We start from the raw sequence: 26924 nt of genomic DNA, 5'->3' as shown, positions 1-26924 counted from the left end.
ATAGATATTTAGCTATAACTATGGAATCTGTCAACTTTTACTTCCCAATTCTCCTGAATATTCTAATATGTAATCATTTTGTCTGCAAATGATTTTATAGCCTGTTTTTCAAAAATTATACTTTTTATGTCTCTCTCATATCCACAGTGTTAACTAGAGCTCTCAGAGTGGTATTAAGTAATGTTTTGTTGTTGGTTTTATCTTCAATTTAATTCAACTTATCTAATATGAGACATGAAGATAAGGCATATATATACTTTCAAAACTTTAATAAACATATTTAAAAAAAAAAAAAACAGTCTCATTCTGTAGGCCTAGCTAGCCTGGAAACTACTTTGGAGACATCTGAATTCAGCTACATTTTTCAAGTGTCTCAAGTGTACATATGCCTAGAGGCTACCTACCACCTAGAACCTGGTGTTTCTAACATTCATACTTATATGAGCTATTGGCTAGACTAGCAAATAACAAACTACTTACTTTTGTAAAACTGGGTAAAAATACAGAGACCTCTCTAGCTCTCACTCTGCCAGCTAGTTTTTTTTTTCCCCTTTGACTTAGTACTATGGTGTTATCATCTTGACTCTCTAACATGAAGATATGCTTAATACCAGAAATAAATCCTTGAAGATCTTTGTATTGCTTTAAGCTAATTTTATTTGTCATCATATTATCTATATAGAAATAAAAAAATACTAAGAAAAATGGTCTGAAATTCTTGTTATTTAGTTTTAAATAGTAATATACTAGTTCATAAAAGTTAAGCTTTTCTTTACTACATAAAAGTTTAATCAGAATGGACTGTTAAATATTTGAAAGAAACTATGAATTATTTGACCTTGGAATCTGAGTTACCTTAAAGTTTACAGAATTCATAAAGTATATTTTAGTAATAATGTTCAATTTTATTTTCATAGAATTCTTTTACTTTTCTTTCTTCCTTTTTCTGAGAAAGAATCTTACTGGTTGGCCTAGAACTCACAGAGATCCACTTGTCTTCATCTTCTGATTGCTGAGATTAGAGTATGCGTCACCATGCTAGCTCCATGGAACATTTAAACAGTAAGTGCAAAAAGATAATTCTGAATCAGAAGATGAATAACTTATTTCTTCCAGGTGTGTTAGTACTTAAATAACCACTAGCAGCTTCTGGCATAATCCAAACTACAGTCTCCAGTTTAAAAGTTAAATATTGGACTCAGAGGTTAAGAGCACTGACTGCTCTTCCATACTCCTGATTTCAATACCCAGCAACCACAAGGAGGCTCACAGTGATCTATAAGGTGATCTGACGCTCTCTTCTGGCCTGCAGGTGTACATGCAGGCAGAACACTGTATACATAATCAAAATAAATAAAAATAAAAGCTTTGTTTTACATGAAGACATATAATATTGAAATAATAACATTCTGATACTTAACATAATCTTGAGAAAATATTGAAATATAAAAAGAGTGAAAAGTCACCAAAACTATGACATTAACATGTAAAAACAACTCTTTTGGAGTTTGGTTGAATAAAAGATAATAGATTTTAGGCCAAACAGACACAGCTCTCAGTCATTACTAATAGAGTATCTAGTGTCTATCAGAGTTTATAGGGGCATCTTGGCATGAAACACCTTTACAAGACCACAGTGAACAGTGGATGAGGCGGGTTCAGAAGGACCCCACCCACAGCAGGTCTACCAGCTCTCAAACTTCAATCTACTCTGTAAGACTGTTCAGCCTGTTTTGCAGCATTGATTCTTTACATGAAACCCTCTTTCATTATACCTAATCCTTCCAAGAACACTTGCTCTACATCCTGGCTTCTCTAGAGTGTTGAACTGACTAAATCTTTTGCGTGTATTTGAAACTCTTTATATGCTCTTTCCTTTCACCATATTAACAAGCTAACAGTTCACAATCCATACCACAGAAACCTTCCTACTCTACTGAAGGAAGAATCTACCCACTGCTCTCTATGGCTGGGGCAGCTCACACCTACAATAAACCTACACAGACTCTCATTTATATGCTCTTTGTTATGGAATAAGGCACATATAAAACTGACTGAAAATTATGGACAATTCCTGAAATATTAGCTATTATTTCATACCCTTCTTTCCCATTCAAAATGTTATTTAAAAAAAGCATAAAGCATGAGTGATAATCATGTATTGGCTCTAGGTTTTCAGCAAATTATTTATTAATTCTGAAGTATCTCTAACTCTATCTCAACCAATTTTACTAAGCCTTGAAAAAAATACTGCACCCTGAAGACTCCTGGCTGGACTGCAAAAAATGCAAAGCTTTTGGTAAATCTTAAGAATGCTCTTTGGGGCAGTAGAGCAGGCTGTTCAGCAAAGCAAGGGTGGTATTGCAGCCGTGTATGTGGCATCTCCATGGCCTGCACTTTGCTCGTCAGATCTCATGTTGTAGGCATACAGAAGTGCTGGGGCCCCAGCAGCCCACAGCTGTTCTTCTCACATCTGGATATTCTCTTCCTTCTGCTACCATCACTTCCCTTAATGCTATAAGCTGGATATTTTGTCAGGTTTGGATAAAATTCAAAATAATTTAAAATATATTAAATCTGAATTTCTATCTTAATAGTTTTCAGACGTGGTGAAAGGTGACTCATTTTCTAGAGATCTGTTGCCACACAGATCTCAGAGCCCCAAGGGATGACATTATCATCATCTTATTCCCATCTCTCCCAACTCAAATCTTTGCACATAGCATCCCTTTCCCCTTTAAGGTATGGATGATCTTGCACCATCTGTGATGTTCTTTGTCCATAAAGGCCTGGGTGAAACCCTGGCTCTGCAAATACTGACTTAATACTTTGGACCCTTAAATTCTTCTAGTCTTAACAACTTTAGCTACTTTACAGATGTGCTACAGCATCTTACTTTTAAACTGTCCAACAGATGTAGTTATTACTCTTTGGCATTCAGAAGGCTGTCTAATCATTCCATACAAATTTAGCTACTTATAGCACTAATTGAAAGATAAAATATCCATAATGTTTTCTAGTACTACAAAGGAAGGTATAAATGCCTGTTCTACCTGATTCCAGGACGCTACAAAATATTCCTGGCATTTGAAGCCTGGAGCTAAGTAAGCTAAATAATCACAGGAAGACTCCGAGAGAATACAGAAACACTGAAAACAAGGTTTCAAACTATATATCAAATGGTCATTTCTAACAAAAGGAACACTGGGCCAGCCTAGACCAAAACTTATAGTTAGAATATAGACTCCAGTTAGTAAAGGTGACTTTCAGGGAAGCTGTGGCTGTTAAGTGACCTATTAATCTTCAATCTAACAGATATAAAGTCAAGTACATACTACTATACTAAACAATTAAGAACCATGAGGTACAGTTTATTATCGGTGTATAGTATTACTGGGTTGTTAGTAAGTAGTGATAGAACACAATCTAATAGCTTACCCAGAGTCTCTGAAGTCAATGCAAAACAAAAGCAAAATTATTTAAAATGTTTCTTTAGCTTTTCCTTTTCCAAATGCCAAATCTTTAAAACATCAGATGTTGTATGCCTCACAAATGCCGCTATTCTTCTGATGCACAGCAAAGCAAGCATTAGCTCTGACATTAGAACTCTGTAGTGCTAACTGTTGCACCAACCAAGGACAATGCATACAATGAACCTAGACCCCTATTCAGATACAGCCATTGGACAGCTCATACTTCATGGTGGGGGGAACAGGCGCTGCCTCGGACATGAACTCTGGTGTCCCTGATTTGATCACTTCCCCTTGGTGGGGAGGCCTGTGTGTGGGCACACAGAGGAAGGGGATGCAGGCTACCCCAGATGAGACCTGATAGGCTGTGGTCATATGGTGGGGGAAGAGGGCTCCTTCTGTCAGAGGTCTAGGGGAGGGGAATGGGGTGGAAGAGTAGCAATGGAAAGATACAAGTGAGGGGATAATAATAGGGAAGAAATATGAATAAATTATAATAAATTTAAAGAATAAACATGTGATTGTAAATTTAAAATGCACTTGTATTTTGGAATTTAAAGTGGGTCATATTACTTTATTATTCATAACAAAGAAATGCAACAAAATAACTAGAATTGTTTATTTAAGGTTGTCAGTTAAGATTGTCTAGTTTATATTGACCATTCTCCCCTAACTATTACAGGTATGATATTTTCATTAGAAGAGTTCTTTTTTTTTTAAACACAAAAGAAACCCCTAGAGATGTTGGCATTGTAAAATAACAATACTATTTGTATACTAAAACTCAGTTCATGTTAAAAACAAAAACAAAAACAAACAAACAAACAAAAATACCAAAACTCTGTAGTAGTGCTATATCCACTACTGCAACTATTTTCGACTTACCTCATATGGCAGTTTATCAAAATACCCATTATTTGGCCCATCCCCAAGGGCAGCACTGCTAAACTTTTTGTTAAGATCATCCATTCCATAGCCACCCTTTTCTTCATAGTCATCATCTTCTAGATCATTCATGTCAACAAGTGAAGTCTTGAGAGAGAGCAGTGGCTTGTCCTTTGTACCATGTAGCACAACTGCATCTAATTCGGTGTAATAATCCAGAAGAGAACTATTTACTTCCAGACGTATAAGGTTCGTGGGAAAATTTATCTGCTTAATACAAGGTTTAAACTGGCGAGCCTGGGAAGCATTCACCTTCGTAGGTCTCTCTGACCAAAGAATCTCCCATCTGCCAAAGAAAGAAATGTCTCTACAGTTTAGAATGAAATCTCCCTGTTACTCTTAGGGTACAGCCCCCCACCCTCACCCCACTAGTACAGTGTTAAACAAAGGGATCGAACAGGGAGAACAGAATCAAACACAAGTCACTTCCAGAATGTTATTTTAAAAAAAAAAAAGGCAAAAACAAACAACAACAAAATTCAAAACACCACCCCTCCCCAAAAGATATTGTTACTTAAAATATTCTAAAAGCCATCCAAAAATTCTTTGCGTTTTCCCCAAGATTTCACATTGGTTACAGACTAGAATCAATAGTTAAGGTATCTTAAGAATCAAATTCAGTTTTACAGAATAATAACCCTGAGAAAAAATATGCACACAGAATAAAGCTGACCCTCTCACCTCACTGAGGTGTCCTCTCTAACATTTCTGTTTTTGTTACTGGCCTCATACAAGCTCAAAGTACCATGTTTTTGTGTGTGGGGGGGATGCATATGTGTGCAGGGGATTAACCATGAGTACCATTCCTTAAGCACCACGACCTTGTCGGTTTTGGTTTTGATGACTGGCCCCACCTTTGCCCACACTGAACTTATAAGTGTACACAACATGCCCAGCTGTTTTCACAGAGGATCTGGAGATGAAACTCCTGTCCTTAAGCACTTACCGACTGAGCCATCTCCCTAGCCTACAAGCAATACTTTCCTGTTTTTTTAAATACAGTCATGAAATTTGTCCAGATATTCAGGAAATTGTCTTATATATCCTTATCCTGAACTGCCATTTTTTTTTATTCTTTTAGTCACACCTATATACCTAATACTTAACAAGTATCTAACATTGAACAAAAGAATAACATTCTCTCCTATCCTTACAATAGGACTTCCACTTTCCAGCCAAATTATCCTTCCTTTTTCCACAGCAAGTTTACAACTAATTTGAGTCTATACTCATGTCTTTTCCAGAGAAATGTACAATGTACTTCTATTACTCTAACATGTCCATGTAAATCTTCTTATAAAACTATTCCCTAAAACTACATGAAGATTCTTCATAAATAGTGATGATACCACATAGTTAATAATTTCATAGAGGTTATAATTAAATACTTAAATATTATTATCTAATATAACAGAGAAAATAAGAAGCATATAATCATTTCTTTTGGCTAACAGAAATATCAATTTAATTTAAAAAATATTCTTTGTCTCTGGCTCCTGCCAGGAAAGCACGTGGGCTGACTGCAGATCTTTACCTCTTCCTCAGATCCTCCAAGTCCTATCTGCCAGTCTTAGCCCCAGCTCTGTAGAAGAGTTCCTGCCATAGCATCCCTTCCCTCTGCCCCCATCTTCAGTGGACCACACAGATCATCTCATCCTACCTGACCTCCCTCCTCATCCTATCTTACCTCCACACCCAGCTGCCACTCCCTAGGAACCCACAGGCCATTCTGACCAGGGAAGTGATTAGGATAACAGCAGATCTTTATATCTCCCTCCATTCCTCCAAGTCCAACCCACAAGTCTCATCCTAGCTCTACAGCTCAACATTTGCTGCAGCCTCCCATTCCTCTCTGCCCCCATTCCCAAAGAACTAGGCAGCTCCTGGTGGAGCACCCTGTTCTCCCTCATGTGGGCCCGTCACCCACTCCTCTTAGCCCATTCCTATTCTGAAGTCTTAGCTCCCAATACCCAGGGGAAAAAGCATAATCACACCAGAATTCTCAATGGAGACTCGAAAAGCCAAAATGGGTCTGGGCAGATGTCCTGCATACTCTAAGAATCCATGGTTTACAACACAGACTCAGCAAAATTTTCAATCACCATAGACAGGAAAAAAAAAAAAAAACATTACATGATGAAACCAAATTTAAGCAGCATCAAAATACAAATAAAGCCGTGCTGGAAGAAAATTTCTAAGCAAAAGAGATTAACTACATTAAAAACAAAATCAAATAAATAACCCCAGACCAGCAAACACACACACACACAAACACACACAGAGTTACATCAATCAATGGTATTGAATTGAAGTCCCAAATATAAATCCACACAATTATAGAAACCTGATTTTAGGTAAAGAAAACAAACACACACTGGAAAAAAAAGTTAGCATCTTCAACAAATGGTGTTGGTCAAACTGGATGGTTGCATATACAAGAATCCAAATGAATCCATACTTATCACATGTACAAAAATCAACAACAAATGGACCACAGACCTCAACATAAAACCAGATACACTGAAACTGAAAAAAGAGAGAGTGAGGAATAGTCTTGAACTCACTGGCACAGGAGAAGACTTCCTAATACTGCAGGCACTAAGATCAACAATTAATAAATGAGATGTCATGAAACTTGAGAAGATTCTGCATGGCAAAACACACCATCATTTGAACAAAGTAGCAGCCTACTAAGTGGGAAGAGATTTTACCAACTACACATACAATAGGGGACTAAAACCCAAAATATATAAGGAGTTCAAAAAAAGCTAGGTATCAAGAAACCAATTTTAAAATGAAGTACAGTTCTAAACAGAGAATGCTCAGTAGAGGAAACTGAAACAGCTGATAAACACTTAAAGAAAAGTCCAACATCCTGAGTCATCAGAGAAATGCAAGTCAAAACTATTTTGAGACATCATCTTACACCTGTTAGAATGGCTAACATCAATTAACCAAGTGACAGCTCATACTGGCAAGGATGTTGAGTAAGGAGAACTCTCATCCATTGGCTGTGGGAATGCAAACTTGTACAGCCGCTATGGAAATTGGTGTGGTGGTTCCTCAGGAAGATGAGAATCTATCTACCTCAGGACCCAGCTGTATGACTCTTGGGCATATAGCCAATGAATGTTTCCTCTTATCTACAGAGACACTTGCTCAACCACGTTCATTGCTGCTGTGTTCATAATACTTAGAAATTAGAAACATAGATGTTCCTGAGCAGAAGAAATTATCAAGAACAGTGATCCATTTGCACAGTGTAATGAAATTCAACTATTAAAAAATGAAATTGAAAAAAAGACAAAAGAAATGAAATACTGAGTGGATGCAACTAGAAAAAAAATCATCCTGAATGAGTTATCCCAGACCCAGAAAGAGAAATAGGGTATGTATTCACTGAAGAGTGGTGTCTTAGTTAATTCTCTAATGCTGTGAAAGGACACCATGCCCATGGCAACTCTTAACAAAGGAAAGCATTTAATTGGTGCTGGCCTTCAGTTTCAGAGGTTTGGTCCATTGTGAATGGCAGGAAGCATGGTGGCCTACAGGCAGACATGGTGCTACAGAGGGAGCTAGATTGCATTGCTGTAATAAGACACCATGACCCATATTTGACCACATACCCTGGATGGGAAGACCTGGTGGCACTCAGAGGAAGGACAGCAGGCTACCAAGAAGAGACTTGATACCCTATGAGCATATACAGGGGGAGGAAGTCCCCCTCAGTCACAGTCATAGGGGAGGGGAGTAAGGGGAAAATGAGAAGGAGGGAGGAATGGGAGGATACAAGGGATGGGATAACCATTGAGATGTAATATGAATAAATTAATAAAATATAAAAAAAGAAAAAAAAAAGACACCATGACCACTGCAACTCTTATAAAGGAAAACATTTAACTGGGGCTTACAGTTTCAGAGGATTTGTCCATGTCACCATGGTGCAAAGCTGGCAGCATGGCAGACATGGTGCTGGAGAAGGAGCTAGAGTTCTGCATCTTGAGACACAAGCAGCAGAAGAGGATGTGCTTCACACTGGGTGAAACTTGAGCATTTAAGACCTTAATGCCCCACCTCCACAGTGGCACACTTCTTTTAGCAAGGAAACACCTCCTCCAATAAGGCCACACCTCCTGATAGTGTCACTGCCTATGGCCAAGCATTCAAATGCATGAATCTATGGGGGCCATACCTATTCAAACCCCAGGAGTTAGGTGGGGGAGAGGGCAGGCAGGTAGACAGGCAGACAAGACAGACAGACTGACCAACCAACTGACCTTGGAACACTCATCCATAAATGGGATTTTTCTACCATATAATTCCCTTCAGAGCTCAGGACCCTGAGGAAGAAGAGGTAGAAAGAGTACAAGAGCCAGAAGCGATGTAGGATAACAAGAAAATAAGGCTCTCTGAATTTACATGAGCAAAGCTCATACAAACTCACAGAGACTGAGGCAGCATACACAGGACATGCATAGGTCTGCACCAGATTCTTGGCATGTATATTATGCCTTTCAGTTTAGTGTTTTTTTTATAGGATTTCTGAGTGTTTTTATAGGATTCCTGAGTATCCAAGCAAGGGGGTCTCAGATTACTGTACCTTCTATTGAGGCCTTTTCTTTCTCTTGGTTTGTCTTGTCCAACTTTGATGAGATAGTTTTTGTTATATCTTATTATATTTTATTTTGTTATATGTTTAATAATATCTCTTAGAAACCTGTTCTTTTCAAATGAGAGACAGAAAGGGGGGTAGATCCAGATGAGAGGGGAGGTGGGGAGGAATTAGGAGGCATAAAGTGAGGGGAAACCAGGATATATGAGAAAATAATCTTTTTCAATAAAAGGGAAAAGCATATTTTAACTCTTAATATATAGTATTTTAAAAATTGCTTTCCAAAGAGCTTATGGCAGGCAGTATAAAAGAATAACCACTGAATTATTGTTTATAATAATCTCTACTGTCATAGTGAGCCATGTATCCTTATGATGGAATGTGTATTCACTGATTGTCAATAATATTTAAATGTTTAATATATATGTATCTAATCTATTATAACTGCCCATATTATATAATAAACTATTTATTTATATAATAAACTAGAGTAAGGCACATAGAAGCTGAGATAGACAAGCATCTATAAGACTCAAGAAGAAATATAGAGAAGGAAAGCACTGATAAATAAGTATCCTGATAGACCAGTTCAGCCAAAGTGGAACTAAGAACATATGGCCCAACCCTCAGTGAGCAGAGAAGGAGGAAAACATGGTCATTTCCACCTTCAAGAATCAAAGCATAAGTTCAATGAGAATTCTTTTTAAATTTTTTTCTGTAGCATGTATTTACGGAATCTTTCAAATGTGTATGCGATATTTCAAATATGTATGCAATATACAATGATCAAACCTAGGCTCCCTAATCTACCCCTGACCCCGGTAATAGTACTCTCAATCTCTAACAGCCACTATTCTTTTAGGTTGACTTTATTTTGGCTTCCATATATTAGAAAGAACATGGGGCACTGTGTCAGACTTACTCCACTTAAGTGAAGAACACATAATGTCCTCCAATTCCACCTTTTTTTCTGCAAATGACAAAACTGTATTCTTCTTTATTGTTGACTGATATACACTGAGCATGTATGCCACGTTTACTTTATAAATTCATCTGTTGAATTGCATTTAGGCTGATTCTATATCTGAGCTATAATAGACAGTGTTGCATTAGACATAGGTGTACAGCTGCTTTTGGTAAGATGATTGTTTCCATTGGGTATGCTCAGAAGTAGCATACTTCATGAGAATTCTAGTCAACTCATTCCCAAAGGGATCATACACCACAGAACAAAGAACAGCAACAGGAACTTTTATAGTTTCTAGAACCATAATAATCACCCCCTTGTCTGTTATCTTTTGAAGATTCTCTTCTGAAATTAGAAATAAAACCCACCAAATAAATAAGCTTATATATGTACTTAGAGACAACAGTTCAGTCTATGGCCAACTGGAAAGTAACAAGCTACCATTCTGTGTGAAAGGCATGGCCAATTATGACTGAGTGATAAAAATCACAGTCCTAAGACCACAAGGACAAGGGAAGCAGGATTTGGCAATTCATGAAACTGCTGCTTAAGCAACTTCCTTTGGCAGCAAACTCTCCATGGCAGCCTCCGCCGCTCTGCTTTCTTAACTGCACTGGGTTATAAGCACTCAAAAAACAAACCAATAACAGAACTTTATCCCAATAACATAAACTCAGCTTCTTTAGTGTGACATCAACTGGTCATTTTCTGCCTTGTTCCCTACCGTCTTTCTCTCTCCTCAAATTGTAACCCTGAGCTAGCCTATCTTCTGATCCTCAGCCACAGGTCACTCTGTATGACCTCTTTTCTTCTCCTCTCTAGAAGGCAGTAGTCAAAATGCCAAAAAGATACAAAACTCTAGAGGAACTGCCTGTAATTTCCTATGCTGTTGGCTAACAAAATCACAAGAAATAGGAAAGCAGGGCTTTTACATTTTTGAATGTTTGAGACTACAGGAAGCTCATTTTCTACATACAATGCCTGAACTACTCCAATATACTCTAACCGAGTTCATTTCAAATTCTAAATGTCACGAAACTGTTCGATTAAAACAAGAGACAACTATCCAGTATAAGACAGAGCTTTCCTGATTGTAAGAGAAAGGGAATGACCTTGTTATACACATACAAAGATACACACATTATTGTAAAATTGTTCTTTATTCAAGATTCATGATGTTGATATAAGTAGTAGTGATTTGATGATAAATGGTATTGCTCTTTCATTTGTCTTCTAATGTCTGCATATTAAGCAACATAAGTGATCTGACTGTTATTACATAGTCTAGTTAGCAGTAGCTGACTCTTTTCTCCCACTCATAGCCACTGGTCTCTTCTTGTATCCATCCACCAGACAGTCTTGCTTTGCTCCTTGGGATGTTCATCTGCAGCCCTGTTCACAAAACTACCAGGGGCTCCTGAGTAGCATACAGCCAGTGTTTGTCTGTCCCCTTCCATCCCTACAGAGCATGCCAGAGGCTGGCAGGTACTTTCAGGCTGGTATAAGAGACAGAAACAACAGAGAATTGTACCCTTCTCCTATGAGTGTCCCTCTCCTTGTTGGTATCTCTCAGAGAACTTCTGTAGAAAAAATAGGAGTCTTCCTGTAGCTTCTAGAAAGCCACTGCCAAGAACAGCTCCAAGACCTCAAATTCCAGAAAACTCTAAATTAGATCTTACTTCGTCTCCTGAGTTTAAGGCCCCAATAGCTGGGCTTTTCTCACTGCTTCAAGCATGGATCTAACCTTTGAAGGTGCTATCCTTCTCCACGGTTCTTAGCCCTGCTGGAGCCACCTTCATCCCTGAGTGAATCCACTTCCTTGAGGAAACAACTAGATCACCCTTCCCAGAGCCATACACACACATTAGCTTCCCCCTAGCCAGTACATGTCCCCTAAAATGACATAGCCCTCTTCCAGAATGGCCTGTAACTCAAAAGAAAAGTCATCTTTGTGTGGCTCTCTGTTTTGTTCCCAGCAGAGAAAGATGTTCAATGAATGTTTCCCACTGTCTAAGGAAACTCACCAAAATATTAAGTTACTAAATCTGACCAGAAGAATTATAGGTATCTTTTCACTTTCTTTGTAGACAATAAAGCATCTGTTACACGCACAATCAGTAAACTGCCTTTGTGAGCTAAGTAATCCCAGCACTTGAGTGCCAGTGGAAGGGGGACTGCTGTGAGTGCCAGGCCAGCTTGGGGCTTGAATGAAACTCTGTTTCCAAGATCAAACCAGAATAAAATTTCTTATATTGCAAGAATATATATTGATATTATTCCTTTTCTCTTACAATTTGTTGATGTTTTCTAAGGAATAAAGCTAAAATTAAGTAAAGCAAATCAGAGGCATCTACAAATTAAATTTTTAAATTACACAATCAAATCAGGTATACAGCAATATCTGGGATTGAAGCAAAGGCTGTGAAGATCTCAAGTCTGTTCAGTTTTTAAAATGTGCATAACTTCATAAGAAAGACAAAGAATGACAGAATATTATAAATAATTTTCACATGAGAAAAGATCTTTTCCAAACTCCTGCTTTTTTTTTTTTTTTTTTCCTTTCAGGAAAGAAGTCTGTATATAAGATCCCGGTTTGTGTTTTTAGCAATTCATTAACAACACTGTACACAATAAATTATCAAAGATGTTTCCAGAAATAATTGAGCTGACCTCTGTATTTGTTTCTTGGCAGGATAGGAACATGTTCCTTGGAACTAAGGACAGAGATGCAAGCCAGCAGTGTGTGTTAGGAGCTGCTCTGCTTCACTTCTCCTACACTAGCATCTGGGCTCTCACAGTTGACTGGTACCTGTGAAAAGTGCCCAGGAGCCACTGTCAGCTAGAATAAGCTCAAAGGGCAAAAGTTTTTATTATGTGCATTGTTGTTGATGTATCCTCAACACTTATAATAGCAAGGAGCACATGACAGACACTAAAATGCTTGGTGAATGAGTAACTTCAGACTGACATAAAGATCTAAAACAGAGATATCAGCAAGTAAAATAACACACAAAATGATCAGATAAGCAAAGGAAAAGGATTTATAAATGGTTCTTAGATATAGGAAAAGGTATTCAACCTCAGAGACAATGAAATAATTTTAATAAAGATATCAAAACATAGTATTTTCACCCAATAAATTATAAAACTATGAAACTTATTAACATGGTGAGTCTTTTGGCAAAGTGTGCCCATATTTACATTTCTTGTAGAAATATAAACAGGTATAGACTCTTTATATGGAATTTGGCACCATGCACTAAAATTACAAATATGTATGTCCTGGGTCAAGTAATTCTTCTGGGGAACTTATCCCACAGGACTTACCAAAGAGTGAAGTGATATATGGTAACTATATTCTTTGCATTAATGTTTTTAATAGAAGATGACTGGCTAAAGCTAAGTGCCTATCAATTAAGGAGTAGTAAAAAACAAGGCACACAAGTGGAGCATATTACACACAAGAAAGAAACAAATGAGCAGTCGCTTCACTGCAATGTAGTGAACCAAATCAGATTCAAAACAACCTGAACATTAATTATTGTATGGACAAAGAAGAATAAAAAATACATTTGGCTCACTTATATCCACACAGAGAAAGGGAAACTACCAATAAAACTTTACAAGAGCTTTCTTTGGGGGACAGAATGGGTCACAGGCACAAGGAAAGGACATGCATGCATGGCTGCATTTTTTACATTTAAACAAGTGGCCTAGGTGATTTTATCACACACACCCACAGGGAAATGTAGAAAACAAGAGTCATGAGGCTGCTTTGCAGGGGGAACACAGCAACTTCTTAAAATTCAGCATGTAGGTAGTTTATTGTATATATGTGTAATAATATAAATGTATCTGTAAAAATTTTTAAATATTTCTAGGACCCTCTGTATCCTTTTATTTTGCTATTCTCCCATGCGTCTCTCAATTTAGAGTCCCAGGGGTCCTGCTCAAACTAAGGCAACAGCCAAGGACAATACAGGAGGTAAACTTTAAAACCCTTCCCAGATCTAGCCAATGGTCAGAATATTCTCCACAATTGAGTGGAGAGTGTGATATGACTTTCTCACGTACTCTGGTGCCTCACATTTGACCATGTCCCCTGGAGGGGGAGACCTGGTGGCACTCAGAGGAAGGACAGCAGGTAGCCAAGAAGAGACTTGATACCCTATGAGAATATATAGGGGGAGGTAATCCCCCTCAGGAACAGTCATAGGGGAGGGGAATAATGGGAAAATGGGGGGGGGGGGAGGAATGGGAGGATACAAGGGATGGGATAAACATTGAGATGTAACAAGAATAAATTAATAAAAAAAAATTTTTAAATATTTAATAAAAATGTAGGATGCTATAAAATGGAGATATGACCAGATCCTTAATATGTTAATAATAGGCAGAAATCAGAAATGCCATCCTGGAAACAGATATATTCTGTCTGATGTGTTAATAAATCAGTAACAACAACAACAACAACTTAGCATGCATCTTTAAATGAACATGCTGACTATGAAAGCATTCACCTAACATCAAGGCTAATCTCCTAAGGACCTCTCCACAGCTTCACTCTATAGGCCTATCTTGAGTTGTACTTAAAAGTATTTTAAAACAATTAGCATGACGCTGGCCTGAAAATAAATTTAGAAGTCCTGATACCTACAGACACCACAGATTGCACCATGACTGTAAACTATGCCTTTTCCTTTAGGGTAAATTCTCTGACAAGCAAATAACACAATCTATGATTATAATGTGTGGCATTTTATGTAGAAAACATGCATTCAGTTTTCATATGAGTGACCTCTCTTCTTCATCAGTACATTAAAAGCTCTCAAAATCAAAGGTACCTCACCGATTTAAGAGGATGCTGTCAGTAAGAAAAAAGAAAACCCACCTCCAGTGCTGACACTACCCAACCTTCAATCCTCATGACTTGGGACATTATGAGTCTTACCTTACTTCAGCTGGGGGATTCGGAGAGTAGGGATTTGCTGAACAAGCCAGAATTCTGATGACTGCTCCAGGATGGTAGGTCTCCAGCACGTGAACAGCTGTAGGATATACTTGTTGCTCAAAAGTAAGTTCCACATAGTCCTGGCTTTGAAAATTAGATGGTGTTCTTCTGAATGGCCGGGAAGCACTGGGACACCGATCCCACCATGTTCCATAAGTTCGAAACACAGCTGTCTGTGTAAAGTCACCAGAACTTGGGAACACATTTGGCACACCTGCCAAATTCCACATGGTATAGGACATGCTGTTCTCACTGCCGTAATGGGAACTGAAGTCCACCACTTCTTTGGCATACTGGACCACCTCTGCATTGAGAGGGGAAGTCCGGCTGTTGGGTACTATAGTCCTATGGGTGTTCATCATATCTCCTCTTGTAGCTGTCCTGGCTCGGCGCCGAAGGCACATATAATAAAACATGGTCAGAACGGTTAACATGGGAAAGACTGGTGACATCTAGTCCTGAATTATGAAGCTTCAAAAGGTCAGGAGTCCTCAGTGAGATGCATGAACTCTGAAGGATGGTCTACAAAATGAATGGCATGGTGAAGTAAAATAATTTAAATAAGCAAATTAAAAAAAAAAAAGCATGGGTACAGCAAGAAAGAGGCCTTATTCCCAGTGTCATCTCCTAAAATGACAGCTGAAAATGTAGGTTTTTCAACTATAAATATGATCTCTGGATAAACAGTCTATTTAATGCAATTTGTAAGAAATTTATATATATATATATATATATATATATATATATATATATATATATATATATATATATATATAAACTTCTGATACAAGGCAGTGGAAGACTATGAATCCTGGAGCCATCCATATTTTATATAAAATAACCATCACTCAAGAAATACCAGATTCTCACACATCTAAAAGTAAAGTTATGTAATAAATAATGGTGGAGTGCTCAAGTGCTACTTTTACCTCAAGTCATCTTAGGCACTGACATAACTTCACATTTTAACAAACATCCCCTATTTTTAGGCCCAGCAAATACCTTCACCTGCTGAGCCAACACCCTGGTCCTGATTCCCTGTTGCTAGTTATTTTTCTCTCCCAAACATGCTATGCGCAGATTCCGCATCAAGGGAATACAGTTTTGAGATGATGGTTAGCTCAGACCCACTAAATTAACTGCCTTACATAACACAGATCAACAGCTGGTACTTAATTTATACGCTTAGTGTTATCTCTTAGGGCAGTTCTCAGCTGCCTGGCATCTGATTTGTTGCCAGCCACTCTTAGGAGTCACTTACCCCAGCTAGAATGGTCACGTGACACACATGGAAAGCGCAGGAGCTGGCACCCATCCACCTATCTGAAACACGCATGCTGCTTTCACCTACAGACATTAAAATGAGATAGGTGAGACAGAATTTAAAGAAACATTTTTATTTCTAAGTTAGTTGGTTTTTTTTTTTTTTTCTAAAGTAGGGAACTAAGGCAATGGTGCTCCTTTCTTGATATTGACGCATACTCTGTGCTTCAGCATACGGACAGAAAGGTGATGTGGAACAAAACCAAAAGAGCACAGAAAATTCTAGAAATACACAACAGCACCTTCTGCCTCTCTATGCCATTATGGTCTAAACACACTGAGCTGCTGTATAAAATTCTAAGTAGTGCAATAATAAAGGGTCAAGTGTAAAACAAGTGTAGAGAATGCACACTTGTGAGAGACAGAAAGGTCCAGAGCAGAGGACAGGCACCAGCACTCACCTGACTCACAGATTACTTTACTGGCCAGAATGGTAACAGCAGAACACATGGACAAGCAGAGAGGAAATGTCTAACATCTACAAAGACAGATCATGTGTGGAAGGACCTTAATGAAGCTGAGATAAGAAAGAATCCTGCCCAGGAAACCAGAAAATCAAACTGGCTCACTCGCCAGAAGCCCACAGATAGGCACACTGTCAGCCCAACCAGGCAAGTGCCCTGTGCAGGGCCTAAATTTGCACCACCTTCATAGTTTGTAATTCCATCTGCCACTGTGAAAAAACTGGGGAAGCAAAACTAGTTTCAAACTGCCAGCATTTTGGACATGGTAGGCTCAACTATGAAGCATCTTTGTAAGGTTGTTTCCATACAGGAAAGAACCAAACCCTTACTGAAGACGCATGCCAGGGAAAAATCAGTCACTACAAAATGAATAATAAAGAGATCAGTTAGTGAAGACAACAGAGAGGAATTTGCACCCTCTAAGACAGGGAAATATAGAATATCCAGAGGAAGACCTTGTGGGCAAAGGCAGTGAGGCCTTCAGGGAAGGAAAGGCAGGTGCCACCGGACAGAGCTTTAGTCGAGCAGACAGTCAGCATAACCGTTAGACATTACCTCTCAAAATTCCTTCTGCTCCATTCTCACTGCGACTTATCAAGAAAGGCTATTCAAGGAAAAGACTTTGGGGTTCAATCTAGAAATCCAGACACAAACAAAAGGTCATGAGAGTAGAATTAGAATTGATTGTGGCTCATACAGCACTTACTCAACCAGCTGCCTATGATTTAGTTTTCAGTATTCATCCCCGCCTCCTCTACAGTAACACACATCCTATGTCCTCTCTACAGCCACCATCCTAGGTGTTCTTCCTCTTCCTCCTTCTCAATTATATAGGGAAAAAATGTTCCTAGCAGGGTTTGTGGTACGAGAGGTACAACAAAGTTCAACCCCCTTAGCATTTGTCTTCCCCTGTCTTTCTCTTCCACAGTCTCCCAGGCCCTGCACTCTCTAGTCTTCCTGCAGACCCATGGCCCCGCCCACAAGAGCACAAATTATCCATGCCTGATATCTTCAAGTCTTTAGGTGAGGTGAGGCAGAGCATGCCTCCTTCCTCTCACCCAGAGTGAGGTTGAGAATGTACCTATCATTCATGTTTCCTTCACCGTCTCTCACCTGTAAAGACATGGTTCTTTCCCAACAGACTATGAGTTTCTCAAATTTAGAGAATGTATTCTACTTTTAACTATGCCTGATATGAGCTCAATAAATATTTCTTGTTTTATATAGATTTACCACAAAAGAATAATAAGCAACTTTAAAATAAACACAGAAATGAAGTCAGTACTTCCTAAAGATAGGGTTCATATGGGAAAAAGTCCATATCTTGATATGAAGAAAAAGGAGGAAAATGGATAATAAAAATGGAAACACAATAAGAAAGAATCAAACGCATGAACTTCCCTGAAGCCGTCCAAGAAGGAATAGTATACATATTGAAATTTTACTGTTCAAAGAGAATGTAAAAAGCGGCAACTTCTGTTAGTACAAAAGCAGCTCTGAATACATAAAAGAGACTTGACTCTGGCCACAAAGGAACTCTGATTGAAATTAAAGAAAGAGTCATGAAAGATATGATTGGAGAAGTAAAAGACAGCTATTTTCTCAAATAGGAAACAGCTTTAGCACTCCAAATCTGTGCTAAGACCATGGACTGATTATGAAGAACTAGAAAAATACAGCTGTAAAAGTTCTCAGAGAGAAGAGGGGCAGGGATGGGAGAGAGAGACAGACAGACAGAGACAAAGAGATGCAGACAGAGAGACAGAGACAGAGGAGAGACAGAGAGAGACAGAGACAGAGACAGAGGAGAGAGAGGGGACCTAAACTAAGAGAAGAGTCAAAACTACAGGGGTCAGATTATAAAGTACAGCTAATGCTGTTCTGGAATCAGGTATGCTATTCAGTACCAAAGTTCAAGAATTAGCAAAAGCCTCTCTTCTTTCATCACAATTATCTACACTCCAATCCTACATGCTTAAAACATACGGAAACATACAGCACAACAAAATGATAGAAAAATGGTATCTTAAACCTTTCAGTGCCTCTCTTCCTTTAAGTAAATGCTCAAATTAAGCATTTTATTAAGTTACTTGTTTATTTGTGCAGGGCAGGGGGTGTGGAGATGACTCAGTCATTAGGAGTGCAAATCACTTTTGCACTGGACAGGAGTTAAGTTCCCAGCACCCAGCATCTCAGATGGTTCACAGTTACCTATAAACTTCAGCTCTAGGGATTCTTTTTTTTTTTTTCCGAATTTATTTTTTTTTTATTATTAATTTATTCTTGTTACATCTCAATGGTTATCCCATCCCTTGTGTCCTCCCATTCTTCCCTCCCTCCCCTTTTCCCCTTATTCCCCTCCCCTATGACTGTTCCTGAGGGGGATTACGTCCCCCTATATATGCTCATAGGGTATCAAGTCTCTTCTTGGTAACCTGCTGTCCTTCCTCTGAGTGCCACCAGGTCTCCCCCCCTCACATGGTCAAATGTGAGGCACCAGAGTACGTAAGAAAGTCCTATTCCACTCTCCACTATCTGCATACTAGCCCAAGGGGCATGTCCCATGAAAGCCTTCACTTACCAGGAAACTGGGACAGAGGGGAGGACATCCTATTGGGACTCTAGATGAGAGAAGCATGGGAAAATGGCAAAGTAGAAGGATCCAGAGGGTCCTAGAAACCTACAAGTAGAACATTATGATAGGCAGATTTGGGCTCAGGGGTCCCGCTCAAACTAAGGCACCAGCCAAGGACAATACAGGCGGTAACCTTTAAGCTCCAGGGATTCTAACGCCCTCTTAGGGCCTCCAAGAACACTGCCCTTTTGTACACAAACACACACACATACACATACACACACACACACACACACACACACACACACAAGCAGAATAAATACTTTTCAAATGTTTTGAAAAAAGATATTCTTAAAGCATTTCACTAAGGCCTGCTATGATTTGGCTCAGTGGCCCCTGCCCTTGCCCAAGCAAGGCTGATGTGTCAAACAAAGGCTTAGTTGCCAGCCTCTAAGTACCACAGGAGATATTTGATCCTTTAAGCGGTGACGTCTACTGAAAAGAGGTCACCGGAGACAAGGTCTTAAAGAGGATATGGGGACCGTGGCTCCTCCTAGGCTTCCCAACTTTCATGAAGTCAACAGGCCTCCTCCACCACATGCTCTGTCATCACGTTCTGTGCCACCAATAGCCTCGAGCAACAGGGACACATGAGCATGACTAGAACCTCTAACATCCTGATGCAAAATAAACCCATCCTCTTCTTAAATGGATGGTCAGGTATTCTGTTATACTGCAAAGCCTGATAAGCACAGGCTCCAATATAAAATATATAGGAGGAGTTTTTAAATGGACTTACAGAGAAAATTACTCCTACCCGGGTCTGATGGCAGAGGACACACATGATTAAAACTTAAAAGGAATGGGGTAACTCTCTTCCAGTCTGCAAAGTATAGCTAAAAAAAAAAAGTAAGGATGTAACACAAAGAGTCTGGGCTACAGTATGCTCCTCAGAAGCCTGTTGCCCATACAACAAGTGTCTTGGGAAGGGAGTGAATCATGTATGAGCTTGGACTCGAACTTAACTAAAATGAAGAATTAATAATGGTGAGTTCTGCAGCATTTGCTCTCATTCCTGTTTCTCCAGGTTTCTTTAACAAGCATATCTAACCTTCTACAACATTTCACCACCAAACTTTTGTTTAGTTTAGTTAAAGCAGAGAAAACAGGGTTTTTTTTTTTTTTTTTTTTTTTTTTTTTTTTAAGCAGAGATGACAGATGCGCTGAATGATGATTTTCTGAGGCATGGATACTGAAAGCCTCTTCCTGCCCACAATGCTGTCTGGCACAGTGTAGGTGTTTGTAGCCACTGGCCATGAGACAAAGTATCTTACACATACTACTAAGTATCTACTTAGATGCTAAGTGTCTACACTTAACCTTCTTCTTCACTGTCTCATGATGGACAAGAAAGGGTAGATTGGAAAGACTGTGAAGATTTGGAAGAACCCTGAATTTTTAACACACACACACACACACACACACACACACACACACACACACACACACAGTTTAACTCATAGTAAAATCTAGGCATGTAAGGTTGAAGAACAAGAAAAAAAAAACAGCATCCCTAATTGTTAAAACCATACTAACTATAACCAAATACTAGCTATCTACTTTTGTATAGCAAAATAGAATGCATTTACTTCATTTTTTAAAACATTTGGAAGATATACAGATATCTTGCCTAGCAAAAATTCGTGTTCAGTATCATATGTCTCTACTGACTAAAATGATGGAACTCTTTTAAATTAACTTTGGGTCATAATTTGCATTCTAAGAAAATATATATCCCAAGAAAATACATACGAAGTTATATTAAAGTACAAAATGAATTTTGAGAGAAATACAATCAAGCTATTTATACAGCAAAAGTTCTCAGAACCAACATTAAAAGAAGCAGTAGGAACTGAAGATATGGCTCAGTGGTAAAGATGCTTACTGCCCATCCAAAGGACCTGACTCCAGTTCCCAGGAACCACCCAGGTAGCTCTCAACTGCCTATAACTGCAGCTCCAGAGAAAAAAAATCGGACATCCTCTTCTTGCCTCCACAGGTACCCAGACATGCACATAAAGACAAATGAAAATTGAAGGAAACAAGAAAAATATTAATGAATGATTTATCAAATCTTAATGGCCCAATATATAAAGAGGTATAGTATAACAGGTCAGTAAAAGGAGCAGCTAAAAACTATAAACAAAGGGTATGGTACATAACACAAATTTAAATGACCATTAAACAAATTCAGATATCCAACCTTCTCAATAAGCAAAGAAATGCAATAGTAAAACAATAATAGATACTAGTTTTCATCCTTAAACTACAAATTAAAAAGTGACCCTGTTATCTCAGCAGGAGCTAACTGTTCGGGTGTGTTTCTGCATGCCTCAAACATGGCTGCGCTGTTTTTACAGCAAATGCTCCTGCAGATAAAGAAGTCTCCCTAGGAAGGTAGGGCAGGTAGGTTTATTACCTATCCAGGAAAATAACCTTCATGTATGTCCCCATCTTCAGCCAAAAGACAGACAGGTCTACTTGCAGCACACTATGAAAGGCTCAGGATTCCCCCCTTTAATACAATTGACTACAAGTGCTAGTGTCACGGTGGCCCTTGTCATATTGCCCTGTGGACAGCACACAATGACAGTGTCCACAGACCATTGGTTTCCAAGCAGGACGTAATCACAGACTTGTAACCACTCTTGACAACAACTTGACAAATGCAGCAGCATTAATAAACTATATATGTTTGGTCTTAGCAATCTTTTTAACAATTTATCCTTTCAGATTTATATATTTAACTTTATGTGGGTAAGTATTTTGACCCCACGTATGTATGTGCACCATGTCTGGTGTCTGCAGAGGTCAGAAGGCATTGGATCTCCTGGAATTGGAACCGCAGGTGCTTGTGGGTACTAGGAACCAAACCCCAGTTTCCTGCAAAAACAACAAGTACTGACCCATCTCCTTTGTCTCCTTATCAACAGCCGCTTTACAGGGCACTATGGAAGAATCTCTGCAAATTGAAAAGTTATAAATACCTTTTCGCCCAGCAACTTAATCATTTGCACCAAGAAAATAAACAAATATGCAAACACATGCAGTAATTTCCCTAGGTCACCAAGAGATGTTTTAAGATTCCCCCCCACCCCCCCGACCATGGGCAGTAGGGAATCCTAGGTAGAATATGATTCACTCTATACATAACATACTTCCCATACATACATAATCATAAAGAACGCACTTCACAGCTGACTTCTCTTTGACATACTTGGATTTCCAAATTTGGCAACATTAAATTTAAAAAGGTTACTTGAATACAGACAATCTGATGGCCAAGTCTGTTACTTAGTAAGTAATGGGCACATAGTGTGTAGATGGGCTAGAAAGATATAGTTCACAGGTCAGGAAGGCATGCAATTTCATCACACTACTCAGAATAGTGCATGATTTAAGACTTACAAACTGTTTACCCTTGGAATTTTCCACTTAATATTTTCAAACTAAGACTAACTGAAACCAAGCAGAAAGAACTAGGAGACAAGAAAGGGCTAGTCACACTAAGAAATGATCCTGGAATTTCACTGGTAAGAGAAATAAATCTGTAGTGTCCTAAATATCAAGAGGGGATTGGTTAAATGTTAGGTTGCTCCTACAATAATGAACCAAAAAGACCTTTAAAAGATAAGATGTCATGTCTATATATATAAAGATATGCTCATCGGTGATTATTACTAAGTAGGAGCCGTAGAGAGCTATACCACAGACTATTAGAAACACATTTATACACACTTTTTCTATCTGGCAAGGGGAGAAATCTAAGCAGTGGTTATTACTTACATGTCTACTATATATAACACAGGAAACTGATTCCATTTGGGATGCCCTGTTGGAATATCAAGGGGATACCTGAGAGGAGCGCTGAGCTTACTAGCGCTGAAAGCAGGCATTCCATGCTGTACGTTCGCACCGTTAAGGCAGATACACTACACATAGGAAGACAAAGTCCCGAGTCAATACACGTGCCGATGGTGAATCAGCTTCTGTGAGGAGCAACTCTAACTCTACAGAGTGAACCGAGTGGACAACAGAGGGTTTGATTAACGACGGCCATTAATTCAACTGACTAAGAACAAGGCAAACAAATTCTTGTTTTCAAAACCTGGCAAGGCATTTTAGAGGGAGAAGCAAGACGCAAAGGAATTCAGCTGGGTACCATGCTACACATGTTCAACCCCAGCACCCGGGAGCCAGAGGCGACCAGATCTCTAATAGAGCCAGATAAGGCTACAAAGTGAGCGCCAACTAAACACACACACACACACACACACACACACACACACACACACACACACACACACACACAAACACACACACACGAGAAAGGAATCCAACTTGCCCCCAACTAAATGTTCACTATGCCAGACAAGGTTCAAATCGCCACACACCGTAAAGCTGGAATTAAAGGAGCAGCGTGGCATTAACACGGGAAGTAGGCCACTGCCAACAGTTCGGAAAGTCTCAAGAATACACGGGCACAAGTGTCCACCGTATGCAAGGATTGTCAGAAAAAAAAACCAAAAAACCAAAAACAAAACCAGAATCCAAAATTTATGATGAATTCTTTGGCTAGCAAAAATCCAAAACGTACAGTATTATTCTCTCACATCAAAACTGAGTAAGTCAACGAACCAATCGGCAGAGAGGGGTAACTTCTTTCACAGTTCACATTATGTAAGGCCAAAGAGGATTCCGAAGTTAGATCAATGAGGAGGGCAAATATTAATTCCACCAACACTGAGAGGACTGAGCAGTAAGACTGACATGTTAACGAAAGACCAGGAAGCGGCTACTTGAAGACCATATTTGGAAGCAAAACACCAGTGTAAGATAGCAGTGGACAGAGGACCACAGTGTATCAGGGTCTAAGTACAAGAATGAAGCATCTTATGCGCCGACCTATCCGACTTTCACATCAAAGACACGAGTTTTAAAAAGTAGTATTCAAGTCTGGAAGCAATGCAATTCAACGAATACTCAGACTTGTCTAATATTCAGCGCCACTGGTTAAGACCCAAATAACTTACTCCAGAAAAGGGAGTGCCCTCTACTCAATATCGTGTAGGATGAGAGTGTGCAAGATTAGCAATGTGCCTGTCTGCAGAACTTAGACCCGAGTGTGCGCGGGAAGCCAAGGAAGCAGGTGGCTCCCACCAGGCCAGACCAGTGAGCCACTGCCTGCGACAAGCACGTGACCCCAGGCTTCTACCACCTAACTTCCTAATCCTTTGTGGATTGCAGGTAGGATGGATTCCTGGAAGCTCTGAGTCCCAGAGCACTTGGGAAACCAAGGGAATGCAGAGCCAGGCCCACAGCAAAACATAGTGACAAGCGGCTGGGCCCACCCCAGGCGGTGCAAAGAAGGCTGCAGCCTAGCATCTCATAGCACTGGCTTGCGTGGACAAGAGGAAGGGAAGAAGTCAAGGCTACGCGGCCCGCAGGCCCCGTGTCCGCAGCTCGCCGTGAGCACGCTAGGCCCAAGAGAGCAGCGAGAAGAGGTCGCAACACCCACGTCTTGCCGCTAGCAGAGCCGGACAGCACCACAGGCACGCGTGGGCCGAGGGCCTCTGCCCCGCGCTCCCCAGAGCTGCGCGCGTCCGGCCCCGCCCACGGCCGAGAGGGCGTCAAGACCTTGAGAAGGGAGGAAAGAAGAAAGCGCTGTACCCTGCAGGGTCCGGGACCGGGCGAACAGGGCTTCGCCTCCAGCCCGCGGCGTGGGCAGCAGGGGGCCGCTCCTAGGATCCCGCGCTGCTGTAGCGGCGGAGAGCCCGGCCCAGCGCGACCCGGAAGGAAGACCGAGGCCGCGGGGAGGGGCGGGGCCTGGAGAAGGGCGGAGCCAGGGGTGGGGCGGTGGCGGTGGTGGTGTTGGTGGCAGCTGCTGAACTGCAGTTTGAGCCGCTTAGGAAAGTAGTGCTGGTTTTATTAATGGCTAATTTGCTCTGGCCTGGCGGTGGTTGCAGAACCTTCACGGTACTCATGCCTCCAAGGACAGCCCTCCATGAGAAGTAGTTCTGCTGGGGTTTCTTCGGACTTGGTGACTCAACTCGGATATTATACAAAAGGCGTTTCTACCCCGGTGCAGTGGAATATGTTTTAAGTTCTCTACAGGCACATTCCACCAACTAATTAACAAATTCTTCAGCCCCAGAAACGAACCTTCCCTGCAGGCGCATATTCACCTAAATATCCACAATTCCAAGACTGCTACCTCTGACGAAGATGCTGTCAAGGGACTCCGTTAGCCTTAGTCATTTCATTTCTTTTCAGATGAGCCTTTCGATTGTTTTCATTATATTTGTGTTTTCACAAGTTTCGATTAATGAAAAACTTATTTTAAAGATTGATTTTAATTTTTAATCTCTTCTCTGTGTGTGTGTGTGTGTGAGTGTGTGTGTGTGTATGTCCCATGTGTGCACACATGTGTTCAGGTGTCATGGAGACCAGAGGAGATGAGATACCCTGGAGCTGAAATTACAGGCAGTTGTGCACTAACAGATGTGGGTACTGGGGAACGAACAGATTCCCTGAAAAAGTCACATCTCCAGCCCTATTAACAGAAACTTTCAATATGTTCAATCACTCATTTCCGGATTTCCCTGGAAGAAGCAAAATAGAAAGGATGCTTCGTATTTTTTTTTAATTAATTGACTTACTTACTGGCCATCCCAGTCACAGCTTCCTCTCCCTCTCATCCCATCCCCCACCTTCCAATCCTCCCTTCTTTCTCAGGAATGGAAAGGCCTCCCTTGGATATCAACCAGCCTTGGCATATCAAGTTGCAGTGGGAACTTAATTATTGTGACGAGGCAAGGCAGCCCAGTTAGGGGAAAGGGATCGATCCAAAGGCAGGCAGCAGAATCAGACACAGCTCCTGGCCCTGTTAGGAGTCCCCTGTGTGTTAGCTACACAGTTGTTACATATGTGCAGAGGGCATATGTAGTGTGCATGCTCTGTGTTTGATAATTCAGTCTCCGTGCGCCCCTATTGGGCCAAGTTAAATCTTTTCTGGTAACTAGAGACAGCTCTTTCAGGATCTGTGTGCCCTACTTCTGAGAGTAATAGCTAGGGTCACCCTTTCATTGTCCTAGGTTCCTTGCACCTCCCCCCCCCCCACTGCCCATTGAAATCATCTCTTCCAGTACTCTCTCCCTCCTCTTCCCTCCACGAGATCCCTCATGCTCCCCTACTCACCCATCCCCCACCCAGTTCAATCTATCCATCTATCCCCAGTGTCTACTTCCCCTACTCAGTGAAATCATGTATCCCCCTATGCAGATCTTCTTGTTACTTAGATTCTTTGAGCCTTTTGATTGTAGCACATTTGTCCTGTGCTTTATGGCTAACATCCACTTATAAGTGAGTATATACCATGCATGTCTTTCTGGGTCTGGGTTACTTCACTCAGCATGATCTTTTTTAGTTTCATCCATTTGCCTGCAAATTTCATAATGTCTTTGTTTTTTTAATAGCTGAGTAGTATTTCATTGCGTA

At 40.1% G+C, this 26924-nt stretch overlaps 1 protein-coding gene across 2 annotated transcripts in view; it reads right to left on the bottom strand.

The window, feature by feature from the left end:
- Fbxl4 (F-box and leucine rich repeat protein 4) overlaps positions 1-25244 on the bottom strand; it is a 63982-nt gene extending 38738 nt beyond the window's left edge. For both annotated transcript variants that reach the window (XM_051160700.1, XM_051160691.1), the window contains exons 1-4: positions 25098-25244; positions 16267-16352; positions 14946-15527; positions 4356-4701 (exon numbers count right to left, since the gene is read on the bottom strand). In XM_051160700.1, the coding sequence (XP_051016657.1) occupies positions 4356-4701; positions 14946-15457 (858 nt within the window). In that variant the 5' untranslated portion in view covers positions 15458-15527; positions 16267-16352; positions 25098-25244. The remainder of the gene's footprint in view (positions 1-4355; positions 4702-14945; positions 15528-16266; positions 16353-25097) is intronic.
- Positions 25245-26924: the final 1680 nt, after the last annotated feature.

Source organism: Acomys russatus, chromosome 2 (genome assembly GCF_903995435.1).
Source record: "Acomys russatus chromosome 2, mAcoRus1.1, whole genome shotgun sequence".
NCBI lineage: Eukaryota > Metazoa > Chordata > Mammalia > Rodentia > Muridae > Acomys > Acomys russatus.
This window is presented reverse-complemented; position numbering and strand designations above follow the sequence as displayed.